A 23491-nucleotide genomic window follows, 5' to 3' on the forward strand; every position below is an offset into this window, starting at 1 on the left:
GCAAAGGGGAGCTTTAATGTGGCAATTTATTGATATTTGTTGAAGCTGTTTCGAAAGCATTATGAAAAGGTGATAGCGTCCCTAGAGAAAGCAATTATTGTGATAACTTCACTTTTTATTTACGTAATAACATATATGTTTAAAACGATGTATGTATAGTAATAATATTTGAAAGTATTTTAAATGTGTTTGAACACAATAATCCCATTTATGGTAAAAAAACAGTTAACATCTGCTTTAAAAATTTTCTCAGAAAAAATATAGTTTTCGTACTGGCTTTTCTGAAGAAAAAATCAGCAAAATCAGCCGTGTGAAGGATTAAAGCCTACCGTCAACAAACTGATTGGACCTTATCAGCGTGGCTTTAAGCTTGGAAAATCAACAACTGACCAGATATTTACCATATGCCAAATCTTTGAAAAGACTCATGAAAAGAGGATCGACACACACCATCTCTTCGTCGATTTCAAAGCTGCCTTTGACAGCACGAAAAGGAGCTGCCTTTATATTGCGATGTCTGAATTTGGTATCTCCTCAAAACTAATACGGCTGTGTAAGCTGACGTTGAGCAACACCAAAAGCTCCGTCGGAATCGAGAAAGACCTCTCCGAGTCAAAAGTCCATCCTCCAGTGTGACTTTAAGCCAAGAAAATCAACAACTGGCCAGATATTTACCATTTGCCAAATCGGTTCATATATTGAATAATCGAGTCATTAATCGATTAAGTAAATTCGGTTGGGGTTTTTATTGTATTTTCTGAGAAATTTTTCGATAGCAATGTATATATTTTATGCACCATCAGAAAATAAAGAAATCCACAAACAAAAATCTTTTTCCTTAAAAAAATCTGAAATTTTGACTTAAGATTTTTTCCTTGAAAATTGTGATTTTTTCGATTTCAAGTCGAAATGGAATATTCTTTTTAATATTTTAATTAAAAAAATCAGTGCGTCTGGGAGATAATAATTTACACTTGCTTGCTTATTTCAATGATATTTAAGCTAAACCAAAAACAAAGTACTGCTGTTGGTAAAGTCTATATCTTTCATCACTTTTTAGTGCGAAATTACACTTTTAGGTAATATCTAACAATAAAACGTATGATCGCCCAATATTAATTTTTTTTTATTATAAATTATTTATTTATTGCTTTCATTTTATTGGTAACCATACAGTCAAAATAGGGCTGCATGTGCCACAAAGCCACACATGAATATTATGCCTCTGTTTCCTTGCTGATTGTTTGCACACAACTATAGATAAAAGCGTAGCAATACGGAAATTGCACTCTTCCACAATTCATATCCCAACCGAAACCACAAAACAACAGAGCACAGATAAATTTGCGCACAAAACAGATTAAAGGTGTGCTGCAACCACAATCAAAATGTAAAGCCCACAGGAAGAAAGTGTTAAATCGAAAAGGGAAATTAAACAGTTATTCATAACAGTTATCTTATGTTTCGCATATGAGCATTATATGTTACAGTATAAAATGTATACTCGCACACTTACATCCGACTGCATGTGTTGCAGCTTTTGACCACTTCGTTTTTAATATTTGCAATGGAATCTGAGTATTTGTGCTACAATATTTAGTAATCCATTAGGGGAGCATACTAGTAATGCAAGAGTAATTAAGTTTTACAGAAAGTCAATGTAGCCACATTTGAAAATATTCGAACAGCAATTAGTAGACATTACTGTAAATTAATGAAGTGGGCACTAATGAAGTGAGGCACGTGGCATTTGCAGTGGCATGTAACCACTTACATGGTATATTAGTCAAGTTAATTAAAAACCAATTATATATGAGTAAATGTATATTTGTATAGTACACTATATCTCGTACATGAGTACGCATGAAAATTAACTGAGCCGATACTTGGCACTTTTACACGCCGAACAGGGTGCATTAATTTTGACACGATGTTTTTAGCACCCAAATGGAAACGTCGGAGACCCTGAAAAGCATAAAAATAAATGATCAGCGTAAGGAGCCGAGTTGACAAGATATCTTCATAAAATTTTGCATTGATTATTATTTAAGACAATTTACGAACTTATTATTATGATCGAAGCGCTATGGTTTAGAGCTGTCATACAAACTGACCAATCACAATCAGCATGAATGTCCTTTTATACCCCTTTATGTTATAAAAATACTCTTCTGAAGGATACTGAAACTTCGGTACAACCGAAGTGTACTTTTTTCTTGTTTTTCTTATAATATTTGCACTATCAGCTTTCAGTTACAATCACTTATTGACTGATAAAATGAAAACATACATACCTATAGTGTTTCTCTGAGAGGAGTATAGGAGTGAATTTGTATATATGTATATTTGGTAGTACGAACTAATCTTAAAAGACACGCACCGATAAGATAACAGTCTACAGTAAAACGAAATTTGTAAAAAACAAAAATTTGTTTCTTAACATAGTCTCCTTTTGGCTCGCTCCATAAGCTTTACTTCTTTAACGCGTCAAAATATGTATTTTAGGGACCTAAGCAGGGTGGACAACCAACTATTTCGAATAAAATTTCTTTTCTAAGAGTGACCTTACCATTTTGGAAACAAAAGGATATCGTACAGAGTAGCCATGTTCCACCAATTTAGCAGTAACTAATTGAAGCTAGAGATCTGCGCCGGTGCGTTACTTGGTGAAATAATAATTTTTTCTTTGCCAAATGGTGTCATATTTGACTTCGAATCGATCTAATACTATTTCATATCATAAGACCATTTTTCCATTCTTCAAGTGGTTAATGTACTAAAATTGGTCTAAAATGTAAGAGTATTCTAGTAAGCAAAGAAGAATCTACGATGAAGGAAAAACAGCTACTTCATTGGATCGTTTATCAAAATGTTTATTGGCTCACGGCTTCCGTAGTCATTTGAGCTAATTATATACTAAAATAATATCCCCAGAGTATTTAGGGATATCCAAGAGCCGCCTAAGAAACAACTGGTCAGATTTGTCAGAAGACTTTGGCATCGAATGAAGACAAAACCAAGACAAATTATCCATACATACAACCTTGAAGAACCAAAACGTTTTCGTCGACAACAGCGCGTTAGTCGCTTCTCCTTTTCGTTATTTGAGCCCAATTCCAGATAATCAGAGCAGCCAGGTCCTTCACTTCCATTGCTTCCACTGACGGGTACTGAATCGAAAACTTTCAAAGCTGGAGTATTCTCTTCCATCCTGACAACATAACCTAACCAGCGCTCACGGTGCGTCTTGATTCGCTGAACTATTTCAAAGTCACCGTACTTCTCGTACAGCTCATCGTTCCATCGACTGCAGTACTCACCGTTGTCAATGCCGTTGTCCATGCCTGTGCACCATATAGTAGTATGGAAGTAATTAGAGACTTGTAGAGCTTTGTCTTGGTTCGCTAAGAGTGGATTTTACTTTTCATTTGCTTACTCGGTCCAAAATAGCACATGTTGGCAAGAGTGACTCTGCGTTGGATTTCAAAGCTGATATTGTTCTTGGGGTTAATAATGACCCCGAAGTAAACGACATGCTAAGTAAATATATAAGAGCTTAACATGATCTGGAAAAAGCGCATCTGTCTCGTCAGATTAATGAATATCGACTAGAGATTTCATCCAACATTTTGTGATCTCATTTGAATATGTTAAGAAAAGAGATACAATGATGCCTCGTTTCGAAGTCTATGAGATACAACTGCACATTCCAGATATCTTTCAGCAATGATTACTGCATATAGGTATATTGGAATTATCAATTTTCATTAGGAAAGCAGTTAGCAAATTAGGAATTCGGCATTGAACTTCAGTGTGACAGGTCACCAAAAATTCGCTGAATCGTAGCCCATTGTCGATTAATACTCTCCTATATATAAATATACAATATCTAACCGACATAACCTCAACTTCAAATATATGGAAACATATGGAATTCTTAGATTTCATTTTAAGTGAACATTTCAGCTTCTTTAAAAAGGCTTATAATAAAGAACTACTTTTAAAGCTTTCGCAACACTAATTGGTGTTTCACATTCACGCACACACAAACAGATGCAGGCATTTAAATAAATAAGTACATAAGTAGGCTATCAACAATCAGGCAATCAGCAGCAAATCTGATCAATCGAATAATCAGCGTCCAGGAACGGAACGGACATGCAGCACATCCATCACTTGCATCACACACACATACGCACAGCGGGACATATGTGTATGGAATGGTCACGCACAATGCAATGCAATTACAGAGTTGCCAATTAGCGCAACTGTCAGAGCCATTCAGTGCATGCATGCGGAGATATGTATGTACATATGTGCGTGCAACAATGAAGGCAGAGTACAATGCTTTATATACGTTGGATATTAAAACGGGTAAAAAAGAAATTCGAATGCTGGCACTGGCACAGATTGGCGCTGATTAACTTGTAAAACCGGCGGGGTGCTGGAATGTCATCAACAATTAAATTGAAATTAAAGTGTTCGGAATATGATTATATGGAGTATCATCTCAGATAGGCAGCAGATGCATAAACAATTCCTGAGGTTCTTATATCCTAGCAGAGAGCATTTCCCCTTATTGGTGCTTACTACGGTCCTTGAATTGATAAGAGTGCTGAATTGAATTGAAACAGTATTTATCAAAAAGAGTAGAGCAAAAGTCCTAGTGCATAGTTTAATATTTGCGCTAATAGTTGTAGTGGCTATACAATTTGATCAAAATTGACCCAGACTGCCAAATACATTTTCAAATATTTTAGTACAAATCTTTATTTTGCCTTTCCGAACCTACAAGTATAAGAATGTGCCAACGTTTAGTCCAATTTCCCACACACTTTGTATTAGCCCCGCCTGGGATGACCCCAGTGCCTTCAGCGAATTTAATTTTTTTTCTGTTTCAGCATTGACGCCCTTCATATTCAAGACTTTAACCAAAATGTGTTAGTCGATTCATAAGAGACGTTAAGCTCTTCTGCTAACTCTATGATGTCAACACGGCGATTTTCAGGCGCCTAGTTTAAAGGGTCCAGCCACCAAAAGTGAAAAAAATGCGACTTTATTAAAGTCAACCAACCAGCATTTGTGCCAATATTGAGTTTCATTCTTGCGTAAAGAATGAGTAACTGCACACTTGGCTGATTGGTGCAACTGACGGCTGCTGGCCTCCTTGTAATACAGCTTCATATGTTGCAAATTGACTGTGTAAAGGAACAACTGCAAAAGATCGGTGTTTTTGTTTTTTTTTTGGTGAATGGAAAATGTGCAATGTACTTGAAAATTGAGCATTTTGAGGAAACATGCAATTTATAGAGGCATTGCTATTGATAATAAAGGATAGGAAGTATTAACGCAACAAGCAAGAGCAATTTGGTTAAAAAATATTTGGTTATGTTATATTAATATAATAAAGAACGCACTAGGAAAGCAAAATTTTGATATATTCCTCCAAGTGATTTCTCGACATTAATCAACTTATATCTCCAATTCGAAGAAAACAAAATTTTCAAAATTTTTAAATGTACAGAATTAGGCTTATCATGGTCATGGTTTTTCGATAAAAATATATTTTTGAACAAGAAAAATCTCACGTCATACCATAGCTATATTCGTTTAATGTGATCCCACTCGAAATTTAAGATCCGTTGAAATTCGTTCATTTGTAAGCGAGAGTTAATAATGATATAGAAGAGCTATAAGCCGATATGTATGTTGGAGTTGTTCATGCTAGGTCATACTTTAAACGAGAAATACGGTGCCAAGAGCAAAGATGGGTAGTCAAAAATATTAGTAATATTATTTCGAAATGTGTGGGCACTTTTTTGCATTTGCTGAAAAGAATTAGTAATGTATATTTTTTAATACTATCAGTAAGTAAGGATCTCAGAAAATTTAAAGCTTATAGACTTTTTAAAAAAATCTGATATTTTGACATGTGAATTTTGTCTTGAAAATTAGGGTTTTACCGATTTTAGGTCGAAGTGAGGTTTCTTTCTTAATATTTTACCTTAGAAAAATTACGATGTGTGTGTGACATAAGAAGGTACACGAAATTTCGTGAAAGAAAATTTATTTTTGTACAAGAAAAAAATAAAAAACGCAAAAATATTGGATGTTTGAATTTTTCATAATTTGAGGTTATGTGAAAAAAGCGTTCTTACAAAAATTGCAGACCTGCTTATTAGCTTCAACTTTGTCATATAAATAAATTTTTTCTATAAAACTTTTAATATTGTCGGAAGTCGAGCTAAGCCGTTTTTAACCTGAAAAATTGAAGCACACACCTCTCCTTCCTCTTTCGCCCTACAGGTCGACGGTAAATTATTTTTAAAATCTTGCTAGAGATTATAATAGTTTTGTTCAACTAACGATTGTTAGTACCACCTAAAAGTATTTAGGTATACTCGTAGGGTTGTAAATGTATAATACATAGCAATTATCAGAATTAGAAAACGAATTAAAATCCGAGAAACTTGTTTATTAGCAAAAAAGTGAGGATGTGTTCCACACACACAAAACGCCATTAAACGAAAACTTAAAAAATGCTAAGCACTAAATTAATATATTATGCAAGTATAACAATGTAATTTGGCATAGGGGATCGCAGTAGCAAGGGCACTTCTAGGCTAAAAATTAAAAACAAATGGTAAAGCAGCAAAATTCGCTCCAACAAGTATTTACTTACTTGTAAATTTATTTTTAGAATATTTAAACGTATAAATATTGCACCGATTCCTAATCATTCATAACCGTTATAGAAAAAAATAACGATATATTATTTTTCCAAGTAATGAACATTGCCAAGACTTATTCCTACTAAATAATGTAAACATTATTCACAAAAATATATAATACCAGACAAAGTCTGTCAAATTTGAGCTGCGTCCATCAAAGTTTTAGCAGAAACTTGAAGTCACACACCCCACACAGTCAGTCTACGGTATAATAAGAGGATTTTCCACGAATTGAAATGAAAAACCGATTTCAGCATGAAGTCAAGAAATTTGGCAACTTATTTTTGTTAACTGGATACATATAAATACGTGCTAGTTAATGTGTGGTTTTCAATTTGAAGCAAATTTATAAAGGCGCAGCATTTTATTCCTTTATACGTTGTTTAATTTGTACGCATTTGTGTTATTAAGCCTTAAAGATACATATATGTATGTATATAGAAATCTCGTTAAACGCTATATATGTATATCTAGGTATGCATATTTAGAGTTCCTTACAATTATGTATGGTATGTACTTACCCGAAAAATGATTGCTTCGCGTTCCGCTTGTGTTACTTTCCCAAAAATGTTATTCATAATTTCCAAATATTTATCACGCGGCAATGAAGTCGCCTCATCCTTATCGAAATAATCGATAAAATCGTAAAGCAGAAAGTAGGTGCCTGTGTAAGAGATTAAAGGGAGAAAGGAAAATTTTCAGAAATTTGATGAAAAGCATATTAAATTGTTTAAATATGTACATGTTACAGCTACATAGTTAGAGAGTATATTAAGGCACGAACGTTTTCGTGGTCTTTAATCCCCGTTGGAGACGAGTAAGGCATTTCACAAATGATTCCGCGTTCAAATAACCTTGTGTCATACCCATTCATCGGCTCAGAAAAAATATGAAACATTTTCAATTTATGTAACCGCTCTTAAAAGAATCGAACATTGGAAAGTTTTATCTGCTATCGACTTCTGCAATTATCTATCATCCCCGTTAAAATTAGAACAAAATAAGTTCGACGTCGTCATTGTATAACTTATCTAAGAAGAGTAGTACATTCCTAACTAGCGTTAAACTAGAAATTGGATGGTACCACCTTTAATTTTACTGTCACTGTCCAGTCCTCTCTGTCGAATATATGTATGTAAAATTCTAATCAATTTTGTAAAACTCTAACGATATCATACTTTTATTCTATGAAAGATAATGTTCAAAACTCTCAATTCATGTTGTTGGATGTTAGTATGAATCTCAGCTATAACAAAGACAGACGAGATGGTAAAGCAATATGTATATATCGTCACCTAAAATACAAAATAGCGTATCATCAAAAACAAATTGAAAACCGCTGTAAGATATAATAACCAATATATAACCATTTTATGACCAATATATGACCATTTTATAACCAGTATATAACAATTTTATAACCAAATCTCAAATTTTGTTTTAATATGAGTGACTTTTATTATATCGTTTTTCCTTCGCCTGCAAACTTATGAAAAGTGATGTGGCGGTATTTTGCATTTTAGGTGACGAAATAGGTACGATTAGGATATTAGCTATTTCCTAAGTTTTTTTTTTGCACATGCCACTAATGTTTCAGTTTTATCCTTAAAAAAGTATATAAAGTAAAGAAGCTATTTACATTCAGTTTGAACTGTTCCGAAATCATTCTACATTTCCAATGGATTTTATGACCTTTTGCATTCAAAGTTCTATGTTGCTGTTGTTCTTGTAGCGGCAGAAAAAAATCCTGAAGTAATTTCGAGGTATGGTGAATGGTTAACAGTCCTTGATCGGATAAAAATCAGAGTCGCTTCAGAGTACTAGGACCCGACTGTAGTGGGAACGGATTGTGTGTTGCCCATACGACACGGTGTACAGCAAGAATTCTCAGTGCATTTGAAGTATAGTTTTAACTCCGTACAACTTTTAAGGAATGTTTTTATCGAATCAGTAAAACCTTTTTTGTAGAGCACAAAATGATGTAAAATAATATTATATTTTCGAAATTTTAGACTTACTGGCTTAATGCAAAATAAAGAATTGATTTTAATATATTAGAGTCATTATGATTATAAAGGGCTGCCACGTTTAAAGCTGAGCAAAGCTAAAACTTCAGGGAGTGCCTGAAAATAATTTAACTTGGGAAATAACGAACAGACAAATATGTGTGTACCATCTAATCAAATTTAAGTGGTCCATTTGAACTGCCCGCGCAAACAGAATCTATACTACTTAATTTTCTATTGACGCGAGAGGTTTTTCTGACTTTCCTTTTACTATGAAAAAACAAGTAAAACGACGATATCACTGAAGATATTGTTTTTCCAACGAAATCATGACTACAGAATCATTAAGGAAATAATATTTCGGTTAAAATTTTGGTTAACATTTTGATTACTGTTTTGGGTATGAAGCATGTAAATGCCAGACTCGTACCATATTGACCGAAATCACAGCTGAGCTGAGAACGCTACTTTCATTACACGCATCAATATTGAGAACGAACAGTGGGTGTATGAATATGACATCAAATTATTCAACAATCTAGCAAATGGTGCCCCAAAATACAGCCAAAACCGAAAAAACTAAATTTGTTGAAGTCACCGAGGCCATCCCAGCCTAGGCTTATAACAAGTGTGGGGAGAATTAAGCATTGGCACTGCAGTTTGTCTGTCAGTCCGTTTCATTTCTGATCAGATAATGTATACTTATACTGTCTAAGGAAATGTTTACCCCACTGGCTAAAATACTGCGAAAGCAAGAATAATATATATAAAGATACGAAAATATATCGCCAAATGTTACAGTTAGTATTTTCGGTTTGGGTTGTGACAGAGATGACCGGGATCGTAGGAGCGAAATACATGCAATGTTAGAATGAATTTAGAATGAGAAGTAACAAAATAGAACACTTTTTTTCTGTTGCCCCTTCTCATTCTTAAATTCATTCCGTCACGTTATTTAGATGGCCCAACCTTTTTTCTAACAGTTTCGTATGCAATCAAGTCCATCAAGTTATTGTCGTTAGTTTTTTGGATTTTGCATTCACAATTTTTCCGAAGTTTTCTTTTTGTTACTAAAAAAACTTGCTACCATCATTCGACGATTTCAATACTTGCAGCATATTTCCTTTTACACAAAGTTTCGTTCATTTATCTGAGTTTGTCATTTCACAAAATTTCATTTCCCCAGTAAGCGTCCCCGGCGGGATTATGCGGATGCGGTAAACAGCGCAACGCCGCAGGACACAACAACAAACGGGTGGCAACTCCGCAACGCTAAAACGTAAAGCAAACAAAGCAGCAAAGCTTAACGGTGCGCGCTGCGACCAACCGCCGACACCAAGGACATGCAGACACGGTGAAAATTAAACGCAAATTGCTAAAGAGGCAGGTGTTGGGGGGAAGTGAATGGCAGGAAGCTTGGCGAGTTAACCGAAAAATACGACTTACTGGTTAAGCGATGCTGAAAAGTCAATTTGGTTTGCCTTTGTTTTTCTTTTTCTTTTTGTTTTTGTTTCTGTTTTGGTTTTTGCTTTCGTTATTATTTTTATTATTGTTGTTTCACATTGCCGCGAAAGTGCGTAACGTTACGCGTAGTAAAAATTTGCAGAATATTATTTAGCGGAAAATTCCAAGTACATACATACTTACATACACACGCACACACGAACATAATTAATTATGCGCCATGGCTTTGTGTGTGTTTTTGACATTTTTCAATTATGCACGTGAAAACGCTTTGCGTGGCAACGCCAGTACAGCAGAAGCCACGCCAAAAGGAAAGAAACAAAAACAACAACAACAACAACAAAGAGGCACTTCAATGCTCACAACTGGTAAATTGTTATCAAGCATTGCCTATGGGCCACTTAACTCAATGACAACAACAGCAACAATAACAACAACAAACTTAAAAAACAATAAACCGAGCGAAGCGTTTACGACCGTGAATGAGTGATAGAAGCGAATGCATGTCAAGGCTAATGTTGTTGCAAACGAGATAAACCCCTCTAAACAAAGGTCTACAAGCACACACCCACACACACACGCTACTTGGAGAGGACGCAACTGATTCCAGTGGAAAAATTGCAAATCTAATGTTACGGTTAACTCATCTTTTGAGAAGTTGTGCTGGAGCCGGTGGAAATTAAAAAATTTAGTGGATTTGAATAACGGTACATATGGACATTTTTTCTCTGGTTAAATTGAGTTTTTATAAAAAATTATGTATTTTTCCCGCTGCTTAAAACTAGTTAGCTAGGCCAAATTGATTTAATTTATTGGGACGTGTCACATTCCGAAGGCGCATCTACCATCAATGGGAGAAACGTGCCTTCGGCCTGCTGACAGAGTTAAATACATAGGGCTTGCCCTGAACTGTTGCAGAGAACCCATTGCTTAAATGTGTGTGTTACCACCAAAGCTAGTTTTTTGGCTGTTCTACGAAATTTTTATATGGTGGAAGATGTTGGAAAATACTATATTCGCGAAAAAATGTTCGAGTTTTCAACGGACGCTGCTGTTCATATCAAGAAGATATATGGCCGTGAAAGCTGCTCTCAGACTAAGATAATCTGGGTAATTCGATATCTGCAAACCTGAGCATCCTGGAATTCTCACACACTTTGATTTCATTACAAGATACTTGGATTACTTGCCGTTTCTCTGCCCACATACCTTTGAGAAAGGATGAACTCGCAGTAGGAGAGAGACAGTGAGCTTTTTCACGGATAGGTGAAAGGTGTTGGATCTCAACTCACACTTTTCACTTTTAGCCCGAATAAAAAACTTTTTAAAGAGTCAAATTGAAAAATATTGAGCAATTCAATCAAGGGGTTTCTCTGCTCTTTTTTTGAAAAAAAAAAAATACAAATATATCTTAGTATTTTTTCAGTGTAAATCTCTTCACTAAATTACGCGAATTTTCATATTTTCATAGACATAATTTTTCCTCAAAAACCCATTTTTGTTCAGTTATCAAATTCCCCGTAATTATCCAGCTAATATTTCTGCCAAACCGTATCTAAGTACTAATATGGAAGCATTACCCCTCAAACACAAGCAAAATTAAAAACTAATAGCACACCCTAACCGCCTAGTTTCACACTAATTTGCCGACAACACGTTTCTCTGCAGTGCTAACGGTATTTGCTTGCGGCTGCAGCTGACAAGTGCAACCAGTCGACAATGCGCCAGCTGTAAACAATGTCAAGAGTAGCAAGTCAAGTACAATAATACAACGGCATCAACAACAACAAGAAAATTTGCAACAACAACGACAACTGTTATGAATTGTAACAGCACCAAGTACTTTATTAGCAACATTGGCAAGATGATTATAAAAACAAACAAAAAACAACAACAACAACAATAGATGCACTGCACAAACCCTCATGCAGATGCATATCCAACTACTTGTTGTGAGTGCGAGTAACAAACAAGGGCACACACACACACATACGAAGGCATGCTGCACGTGCGAGCGCCTGAAGTTAATGCATGCTTTTCTTATTTCTAACTGTTTTGCCTTATTAGTTTATAAGTTAATGTTTATGTAGATGTTGCTGCTGTTGTTTCATCTACTTTTGCTATCGTCTTCGAAATTTTTCGGACCTACGATTTGTATATTTTTCATTGGCTTCGAACAATTTCCTTGCCACGTTCTTGTGCTTTTTTGTTATTGAGGAACAGCATTCAAGAGTAGATGTACTTTTTTATTACTGTGAACCCTCATTTTCGAGTACTATTTTTGGTCAGACAATCCACTCACACAACTTTGTGTCTAACTCGAACTTGTTATAATATTCAAGATACCTCTGAGAGAGCTTAAAAGAAGTTTATGCTTGGGAAATGACGATCATATGTATGTATATTACCATAGAAAAAGCCTAAAGGAACCGGTTTTGGACCATTTAATAATAAAATGAAATATGGAAATTATTTCTCTGGCATTTTATTTTGGATGAACGCTTTGAAGATAATAAACAATCCTCTCGCTAACTTAAAGGAAAACTAATCGAAATGACTGTTTACTCATAAAAAGGCTACTCAAAAAAAGTACCTCTATTTGGATCATTCGTTATGATATAAAGTCAACAGGAAGTTCGAAAATCTTGATATTAGGTCTATGGGAGCTAATGGAAGTATTGATCCAATTCAACCCATTTCTGTTGTTGTTGTTGTAACGGGTACCCAATCCCCGTTAGGGTGGTAAGAATTTCATAACTTGTCATCGACGTTCTCCAACGGTAGGCCCAGAAAACGTGCTGTTACGACGAGGTCGGACCAAAGGAAGAAGGGTGTCAGATATGTAGGATTAGCAGGGCTTGCAAAGATGAACATATCTTTGATCTGTCAGGGTCTATTCTGGATAAGTAAGAGTTTAACCTGCTACAGTATCCAGAATGAAGCTGGGCAAAGGTCACTCTCGTTTCTCGCGGCAACTCGAGCTGTTTGCCTGAAATAGCTGCTGGCTCGACTCTAAGTTTGCCATTTACTGAGAGGGAGTCGGTGAAGGTATTAATGGCTCATTAGGTATTCGTTACAACAACAACAACAGCAACAAGAATAAAGTCTCTCATTTCTCTCAGTGGCTGGCCACTGTTCTGATCACTGTAGGATATAACTGTCTTACGAACTGACAGAGCAAAATCAAGTTCATTTAAGGAACTTTTGTACTTTTTAGCGTTTTCTGTTTTTTTCTAGTTATTGTACGCCAAAGCAATTAATGGCCTTTGTGGCCTTCAACTCCAACACATTTAACTATCTATGCATATTAGTGTGTTTACATTTGAAATTTACGTAAATAAATGAAATTTCCATTTATATGTATATCACTCAACTCATTTGGACACAAAATTATGCATTCGCATGCTTTAACCATAATTTCCTTTTGCTGAATGTGTTAAATTTTTTCCACATTAAAAGTTTTAATACCACAATTCGTTGTTGTTGTTGTTGTTTTTTTTACATTTTTGCAGCTCGTTACATTTTATTGCGCTTCCACCATGTGCTTCACACTTTGCGGCTTGTTGTTTTTTGTTTTATTTACGCTTTGCTGTTGTTGTTTTTGTTCAAAGTGCCGACGAACACACATCCGCTCGGGATTCGCCGCCGCGCCACCACAAGTACAATGTTCGTATTTTTTAACAAATTACAATTATGTAAATGGCATCGTTAAAGTATGCCAACAGCGGGTAAGCGAAAACGTATTATATACAACAACAAGAACAACAACAACAACAAAAATAACAAATGCATGAGAAAGTACACTTCCGGTCTGGCGGTGCTATCGGCAGGCTCGCTCGTTCGCGCACATTAATCTGTTTCGTCAGCTGTTTTGTTGTTGTTGTTCTGGTTACTGTTGTTGTTGTTGTCATGCATTCAACTGTTTCGACTTTTGGGCGCTGCGGCACAGAGATTAATACGATTACGGCCACAATTTTAATTTAACAGAATGTAAAAACAAATGCACATACACGAAAATGTATGTATGGATGTATATGTGTGTATATGCTTATATGAATGTGTGGGTGTAAGTGTTTGTGTTCGTGTTCGTATTTTAGTTGGTGTTTTATGTGTGTGTGCAGTGGGTGTACCACTGTTTCACTCGCATTGTGGGTTGTTGTCAAAATTTAATTGTTGTTGTTGTTGGGCGCGTGTGTCGGACGCTGTTATCACGCTGTGCCACTTTTCACCTTAATGTGTTAAACGCGCCGCGGTTGCCACTTGCGATTGCGATTACACATCAAGTGCGATAAGCGCCACTCACTCATTTCTATACATGTGTGTGTGTGTGAGAAACATACCGCTTTTAAGGCTAATTTGCATTTTTGTGTTTCCAGATGTGTATATATACCAAATTTTACTTTATATGCGTATGTGTGTATACACATGTACATATGTATGTGCGTAAGAAAGTGCTCTTGTAATTTTAGTGAAAAGAGTAAAGTAATTAATGTCAAAAGAAAATGTAAGTGTAATTAGCTAAATCATTTCATACTAACCTAATAACCTTTAAAGGAAGTGAAAAGGCTGTGGTAGAAAGAGCTAACATGATTACATACTTATATGCATATATAATTTTATATAATTAATTTCGGTATGAAAATAATAAAATTCATCTCTACTGTTATCGGTTCCGTTATCCATGAAATTATTTGACCAAGAAGTGTGTACATAAGAGACATTGGGACCTCCGACCTCTTGCAAGAATCAAAACTATGGGAATACCTTAAATTGCGAACCGTCAACCAGAGGAATGGAATCCAAGCATATATATATACAGTTGAACTTCCCTAACTCGAATCACCATAATCCACAAAAAAAATCGAGTTAAAGAGACTTCGAGTTATGCTAGGAAATCTGTATAAACTTTGCCCTCTATTGCCAATTCAAGAGTTCGAGTTATGGAAGTTCAACTCTGTATGAGTGACCGACTTATACGACAAAAGGTTTGTTAGAAAAACGAAAATCATAATACACCCTGCCAGGAAAGTGTCGGTAATTTATAAATAAAACAAAATTTTTTCGATCATCATCCAAATTTATTTTATCTCCTTCAAAGTAGCATCCAAGCAATACACATGTGCCAACGCTTCTTCCAATCGTCAAAACTCTTTTTATTGTCACTTTCCGGGAAGACTTTCAGCTCTCGCGTCGAATTTGTTTTGATGTCTTCATTTGAATCGAATCGTGTTTCCCGTGGTGGATATTTCAGTGTGCAGAATAAGAAAAAGTCTCTGGGGGCCATATAAGGTGAATACGGTGCTTGCTCAATGATATTTGTTGAGTGTTTGGCCAAAAATTCATTCACAATGAAGGCTTTGTGCTATGGTGCGTTATCATGGTGAAGAATCCACGAATTGTTAGCCCACAAAATAGGAAGTTTACGACGGATAGCGTCTCGTAAGCGCCTCATAACACCAAGATAATACTCTTTGTTGGCAGTTTGACCAGTTGGAAAGTATTTATAGTGAACAACACCATGAATATCGAAGAAAATAATGAGCATTACCTTCACTTTCGAATGGCTTTGGCGTGGTTTTTTCGTCTTGGGTGCACCTTTGGGCCGCCATTCGGATAATTGCTGATTCGTAGGTGTGTCATATTCGAAGACCCATGTTTTGGCATCAGTAATTATGCATTCCATGCAGCTGGAATCCAAATTGGCTAGATCCAGCATGTCTGCAGCTACCTGTTCTCGATACCTTTTTTAAAAGAAATTCAGCTCTATCGAAACAAGTCTTGCAGCAACGCGTTACATGCCCAATTTTTCATGCATAATCGTACGTACGCTCTCGTGTGACATCTCCAATTTGTGGGCAATCTCTCTCAAGCTCACATGGCTATTTTCGGCAACAATCTACTTCACTTTTTTAATGTTATCATCGTTCACACTCGTTGAAGGCCGTCCACAACGAGACATGGCTTCGACGGTCTCCCGACCCTCCTTGAATGCTCTGTACCAAGCGTAAGTGCGCGTTTTTAAGAGAGCAGATTCACCATTAGCCTTCTGCAACATTTTCAATATATCGGCACTCGAAAATTCGTTTGCAACACAAAATTTACGTCGATCAATATTTTCGGTCATTGTAAAAACCGACAAACACTACTGAGGTCGACTGAAATAAGTAGTTGCTATAAACACCTGGTTGACAGATCGCGCTTGCTAATTTTTGGCATCATAATTGAGAACAGCTGTACCAATCTAGGAAAAATTTCCCTGTCTTCTATATAAGCGGGAGATTTAAATAAAGAATTCTCGATACTTTCTTGACTTCGTCCCGATTTTATCTATTTTCCAATACTACCTTCTATTAATTGCCACACACTAATAAAATGTTCCCTGAGGTTCATTAAGATAGCACACATGCCAACACCACTGATATGGAGTAAAGTCACCCGGTTGTTATATATTTGCTATATGGGCCCTCGCTCAAGTTTTCGCTCAATTTTATCCAAATTAGGCACTAAGATACACTGTTATCAGTAAAGCACGCGCTCTCATATTCATTAAGATAACTCACATATTGGCCGATATGTGCGATACAAAGTCACCCGAAAGTTCGAAAACCTTTATATTAGGTATATGTGGGCTAAAGGAAGTTCAATCAAATTTTGACATACAGAATACTATTATCATAGAAGGATTATCCCTGAAAATCAATTACATATATATCACACATTGACCGATATTTTCGATCAAAAGTCAACTTTAGGTACTGGGATCCAAATATTCGGTACTTACTGTAGGGTCTCGAATAGTTTTTGGATTTGAACAATTTTTGGTCATAAAGTGGAATATTCAAAAGGAATTATTGGTTCAAAATTGTATCCCATTATATTAATTTCTTCTTGATTTGTTTACGGAAGGTGAAGGAATAAAAAGAAATTTCAAATTGTGTTGTATTGTATGCGAAGTAGCCGTAGTTGCCCAATTCACCCACTTACGAGTATATTATATGTTATAATTTCCAAATACATAGCCAAATGAATATTACGCTGGATACGTAGGCAGAGTATAATTCAAACAACTTCCAAGAGTGACTTGAACTTTCGCTGAAAATTTTCAAAATTATATTTGCACCCGCAAATAAACCGATCAATTTCATCCTGCATATGTATGTATATAACTATGTATCTACGCCTATTAATATTTATGTATATCAAAATTATATATATTGAATTCTTGTTATTGTTATTGCTGAGAGTGGGAACTTACCAGCAAAGTAATTTGTAGAAATCGATACCGCTATCGCTTGTACGCACAATAAGAACAAACACACACACACTACAACACACACACAAACATATGCAGTTTTCGTTTGAAAAGCGTAAATATACGTATGCCTATCACCGTGTCCGACACCACTACAGATACATGTAACACACTATCTAACGGCAAACACAATAAAAGTTAACGAAGAAAAAAGTATGGCAACAAACAACAATAACAATAGTATAGCAAAGATAAATATTTAAAGATGCCGCAGCAAAGAAGAAGAATAAGAAGAAGAAGTAGCGCAGAAGAACATCGCAACAATAGCTTTTGCTTCGCTCGGCGCTGCTTCCAGGATTGCCTTTAGCTCTTCGCTGCTGAGTAGTCGCACAATGCCCACTGCTGACTGATAGTGTTTGCGTTGAAATAAAATTTACTTTGTATGTCCTTGAGCGCATGTAAATTGAAAATATGTATTAGCGAGTGTTGCCACCGTTTGCGGCGATGCTTTTCAGTGCTTCACATACTCGCCTTCACATGCATTAGTATATGTGTCAACACATATATCTTTGCACTTGTGTAAGTGTATTTCTTACTGTTTATATATGGGTGTTGTTTGTTTTTTTTTTTTGTTGTTGCTAGGCACAGTGCTCGTCTGCTACTTTTCAGAGTTTACACACTTTTTCGCTTTCTTTTTTCAATTTTTGGCTGGGTATACAGTTACTTTTGTGCGAAATTGTTTGCTTTGTCATCTTCTAATGCTTTAATGCTGATTAAAGTCGATATTTTCATCAAAAGTATTTCGCAAGTGAGTGGAATGATACCGTTAACAAATTTCAAGTGTTTGTTATCGATGAAACAAAAACTTGAATATATTAACTTTCAGGCTTTAAATGTATGAGAATAAAAAAGAATTTATGAATCTTAAAAGTACTAGCAAAGTATGTTACTTAAAGGGGGAGGCTTGTACTATATACTTCTAAGCATCTCACTTTCGTTACAGTTGATGTTGCTTTAATCTAGTTAATTCAAAATTTATTAATTAATTTAGCTTTGGTTCTCACAGACTGTCTGGTATTATTATTTATTTCCATCTACAACCTATTTAAAACTTGCTCTTAACCATTACTGAGCTAAACAAGTACATAATTTGTCATCAAAGTATACCCTTTCAACGGCCTTTGTTAAAAAGAAACTGTTCATGCCAATTTGTCGTGTTCGAAAATGCATGAACAAGCGATGATCGACATATCTTTCCAAAAATACTCGTACTATTTTACTACAGCGACATCTAGCGTAGAAGCCTTACTATAAAAGCACAAATTTTGAATATATTCCAAATGGGGTCAAATAATCAATTTTTAATAACACTTTATCTTTGGTGCCTCAAATTATTCAAACTTTATTTATTATTTGTGGTTTCCTTATATTTATTTTAAACATAGACTCATCAATACGATTTTTAGTCATAACTTGAATTTCGTGCCTTCTAGCGGTTTTAACTCCTCAAAAGCATTATTCGTTATGTTAAAAAAAGTAGCTCCTTCAGTATTATTTTTTATGGTTCTAACAATGCAGAAAAACATGGGCATATTCCAAAATATATATGAAAAGAATTCAGTTGACAAGTTTTGTCCTTACTGAAACTGTAAACAGATTACTATGCTAAGTTCCTCCTGCAAAATACCATACACGAGATAATTATAACGATGCAGCAACTCTCTCAACATACAAAGAACAGGGATTTAGAACTGGTTATAGTTATTTCATCATTGGTAATACATTAAAAGTACCCAGAATAATTTCTTCGAGAAAGAATCTTGAGGACTATTCAAGATAAATAGAAAGATAAATGTAATAGAGATGCTTTAGAGGAAAGCAAATACAATGGAACAATTGTAAATAATCTCATAATAAGATTTTAAGGACCCTTGCATATGGAAGGACAATTTATGGTACACATATCTACAATTTGGGTAACCAGTAATAACTTCAGTATGAAACATTAGAAAGAAAACTATTGACCAAATCAGGACTATGCAGCAAGTAAGCACTCATAGCTTATTTGGCTAAGGACGTGACTGCGGCGTTCTAGATGCGCAAAATCTACCTAAACTATTTCAACCGGTTTCCAAAACTATCAGAGCATATATGTATACATACATATATCATCAATATGTATCTTGCAGTTGAGGCCACTGACTCTGAATTTCGGTAGTGAATTTTAATAATTTCGACTTGTTGTTGGATCGTATATATTTCCATGATGAAATGACTAACCTTACTGAGGAAAAATGTCAAAAGATCGGGAAAAATATACCGTCGTTTGCTGTTCCTTTTGTCAATTTTTGAAAAAGCCCTAGACAGCCTCAATTTCATATATATTAACTACAAAATAGATTTTTTTCTAAAGTAAAAACAAAAATGCAAAGCTGTGACACAAAACTTTGTCCGCTCATGACAAACTTAACTAACTTTAAATATGCTCCTAAAAAATAACACTAACATGCAAGCCTCGTGTGCAAAAATGGCATTTTTGAGATTTTTTATAAAAATGTCGTAAAAATTACACAAAAGCGAAGGCGCAAAAGCATATTGCGAATGAAAAAGTAAACAGCTTTGCAGAACAAGCGCAACTTTGAAACAAAAAAATCAGAAAGAATGGCGAAAAAGTGAAACAAAATATTTCCAGCAATGCAAGTGAGCTTGTAACTGTATCATGTGTATGCAAACAACACTCATGTTACAAACGCACTTGGAAAGTCAGCGAAAAGGTTGTTCCCAAGCGGGGTATTTCACGAAATTTAGTATATGTAAGTAAATATATTCGACACTCAAAGGTAGGGTGGTTCGAATGCTTGCTTTTTGCGTTTTTATACACTTGCAATATGTTGCTACGGAGTATATTAGTTTTTGAGATATCGATCTGAAACTCTGCACTCGTCCTTCTCGCACAAAGAAGCTGCTTATTTGATGCAATCTCCAATATCGAATCACTACAGCATATAGCCGCCATACAAACTGAACGATCGAAACCAAGTGTTTTTACGAGCAACTTTTTTATTCGATGAGATATTTTTAAGAAATTTAATAAGGGTTATTGTCCCAGTCAGAGCTATAATTTGAGTATGAATTGTTCAGCTAAGATTATCACAGCATAAAGCTGCCATACAAACTGACCGATCCAAATCAATGAAGAATTTTTTATAGCCTTCCATGTTATCAGAAATGCACAAGCGAAACGCTACATCGAAGCTATAATAATTTTTCCTTGTTGCCATTCAAAATATGACAAATTGCTGCTGCGATAAAAACTTACATGTAAAAATTTTATTAATTCAAAGCCATTTGGGCCAAATTTTTGAAATTTTTAAGCCCTTGTTATGAAAAAAAAACTTGAAACTTCATTACGTCACTTTAGCTTTTCGAATATTTGCATCACCCTGTAATTTTTCTTTTTGACATATACTATAAGTATGCATTTGAGCTTGCCGCAGCACACTGAGCTCCCAACAACTTATACACTGCAGCTTTTCATTATATTTTAGCACTTTTAATATAAGTATTTTTTGCTTGCTTTGCCGCCAAAGTTGTTGTTGTTGCTATGTACTTTATGTTATTAAGCTCCCGTTTTTTGGTGATTACTCGCAATTTTAGGGCACACGTGCCATGTCGCTGCCTCGTGGCATGCAGAGTGCCCGAAAGCAGGCTATACACATTTGCCCACCATTCCCTAAGCACACATACATAACTGCAAACATATATATGTATATGTACCATAAATATGTACGCTACCTGCGTATTTATCGCCGTGTTTAAAAGAGCAGCAGTACTCCAGGAGAGGCTCGTCGCCCGCCACTCGTATGTGCTCGTATGCTTGTGTTAATATATATATGCAAATGTATATGTTTGCGTGAAACTTCTTCTTATTTGTCTTTTACATGTTCCCCCTTTTAGTTGTCGGCTGGCGCTTTTGATGACTGTCACATTTTTTTGTTTACCACCAGCAATCTACCTGTCACTCGTGCGTTTGCCTCATGCCTCGTTGCAGCTGGTTGAATGTGCCGCAGTATGTGAATGCGGCGGAAGTGTGACAATTAAAAACAAAGTGAAACCATGCCAGAAAAGCATGTTAACCAGCATTTTCTAGTAAGCGGCGCACGCGGCGTATGAGTGACATTTTAATTTTTTCGTTTATACACTTTTTTGTTGTATGCTGTCAAAAGTGAAGGCAAGGCAAAAATTTAGGATGCATACAAAAGTAAATAAATAAAATAAAATAAAATAAACTTTAATGTAAATAATACATGTCTAGAGCGGTTTTCTGTATTAAAGAGTTTGATTGAAGGCGAAAATGGAAAGTGCGGAAAAGAAACATTATAAAATTCTTAAAGGAAAATATTCAAAAAAAATTAAATATAAAAAAAAATTTTATTAAGCAGTTATTTAACTTTTTTTGCAAAAAAAAAAATGAAGTATTTACATTTTGGTCTGAAAGGTGCACTTAAATGACACATTAATGTGATAGTCTAAATAAGCGATTTTTGGCAATTGAAAAAAAAGATACTGCATCAAAATTTAATGACATGTTTTAACATATTTTAAGAATATACAAAAAAATATTTGAAAAATATTAAATATTTCGTGATTTCCAACAGCGCTTAAAAAATGGGCTCCACTTAAGTTTTAAGTTTTAAGTTTCGAGTTTTATGCTTTAAGTGTTAAGTGTTAAGTCTGAAGTATTAAGTTAGTTTTAAGCTTTAAGTTCTAATTTTTAAGTTTTCATTTCTAAGTTTTAAGTTTTAAGTAGTAAGTTTTATGTTCTTAGTTCTAAATTTTAAGTCTTAGGATTAATTTTTAAGTTTTAGGTGTTAATTTTCAAGTTTTAAATTTACAATAAACAATTAATTTTATACTTTCACAGCTCGATATAATACTCATAGTTAAATAAAATAAATAATAAAAATTCTCTACTATAAGATTTTCCCATTTTCTCTTCAACATATGATTTCCAACATTTTTTGTTAATAAACAATATAAAATTCAAACAATTCTATGTATTGAGTACCAACTTACCACTTCATAATTTTCCAAAACAAAAACAATAATTGTACAAAAAATCTATATTCTATCATCCCACACTTTGCCGCATGTACTTATACGAACTTGACCTACAATTGCCACGCACATAAAACAGAAACTTAACAACACAATCTGGCATAATGAATGTGCCCCGCCGCGTATACGCAACATTTTCATACAGGCGACCATATGTTTGCATGCGCATTTGTCAGCACCATTGCGGCCGCGTGGCTTTCGGGCGTTCAAGCGGAAGTGTAAATCACACAACTGGCACGAATGAGTTATTTGGCAGCACGCTGAGTAAGGCACTGTCTTACTTCCGCACGCGTTTGGTGTGGGTAACCACAAGCACTCGTAGACAGGACTCATAAGTGGTTGGTTGGCAAAAAAAAAATATATGGGCTGGTCGCTGAATATTTTATGCAAAAGTGCCGCAGCGTGAACGGAAGCACACATACAGGTACGCATACAAGAGTAATATCACTAAAACGCACAGAGGTAATTACGAGTATGATGGAGTCTTAATGGTCCCGCTATTTGTATGTATAGTATTAACATATTTGTATCGTAAAAAATATGGGTTTGAAAAATGTAGATTCAAGGAGATAGTTTGTTGTGTAATTTAATTAAGATAAATTTATATAAAGTTCAAAAATTGAGTCCTTAGCTTAGTGGCTTAGTAAGGCAAATACTGAAAATATATGGAAATTGGCAGAAAAAAATTAAAATTAAAATTTATGTATTAGAAATAATTTTTTTGCTATTTTTTTAAGAAAACGAAATACATTTAGATGAAATAAATTTATTAAAAAATAAATAAAATATTAATTAATAATGAACAATATAAAATGGCAAAAAACTACATTTTTTGATGCAAAATTATTATTTTTTTATTTCAAATTGTTAAAAAAAAAAATTTTTGTTGTAAAATATGTAAAATATATTTAAAAAAATAT

The 23491-nt window shown here is 34.9% G+C and overlaps 1 protein-coding gene across 7 annotated transcripts in view; it reads right to left on the minus strand.

Moving 5' to 3' along the window:
- The window catches only part of LOC105231876 (acetylcholinesterase), a 195084-nt gene that overhangs the window by 68387 nt on the left and 103206 nt on the right, over positions 1-23491 (minus strand). For all 7 annotated transcript variants that reach the window (XM_049449431.1, XM_049449428.1, XM_049449427.1 and 4 more), the window contains one exon: positions 7253-7395. In XM_049449431.1, coding sequence (XP_049305388.1) covers positions 7253-7395 — 143 coding nt within the window. The remainder of the gene's footprint in view (positions 1-7252; positions 7396-23491) is intronic.

The sequence above is a fragment of the Bactrocera dorsalis genome, chromosome 2 (assembly GCF_023373825.1).
Source record: "Bactrocera dorsalis isolate Fly_Bdor chromosome 2, ASM2337382v1, whole genome shotgun sequence".
Lineage (NCBI taxonomy): Eukaryota > Metazoa > Arthropoda > Insecta > Diptera > Tephritidae > Bactrocera > Bactrocera dorsalis.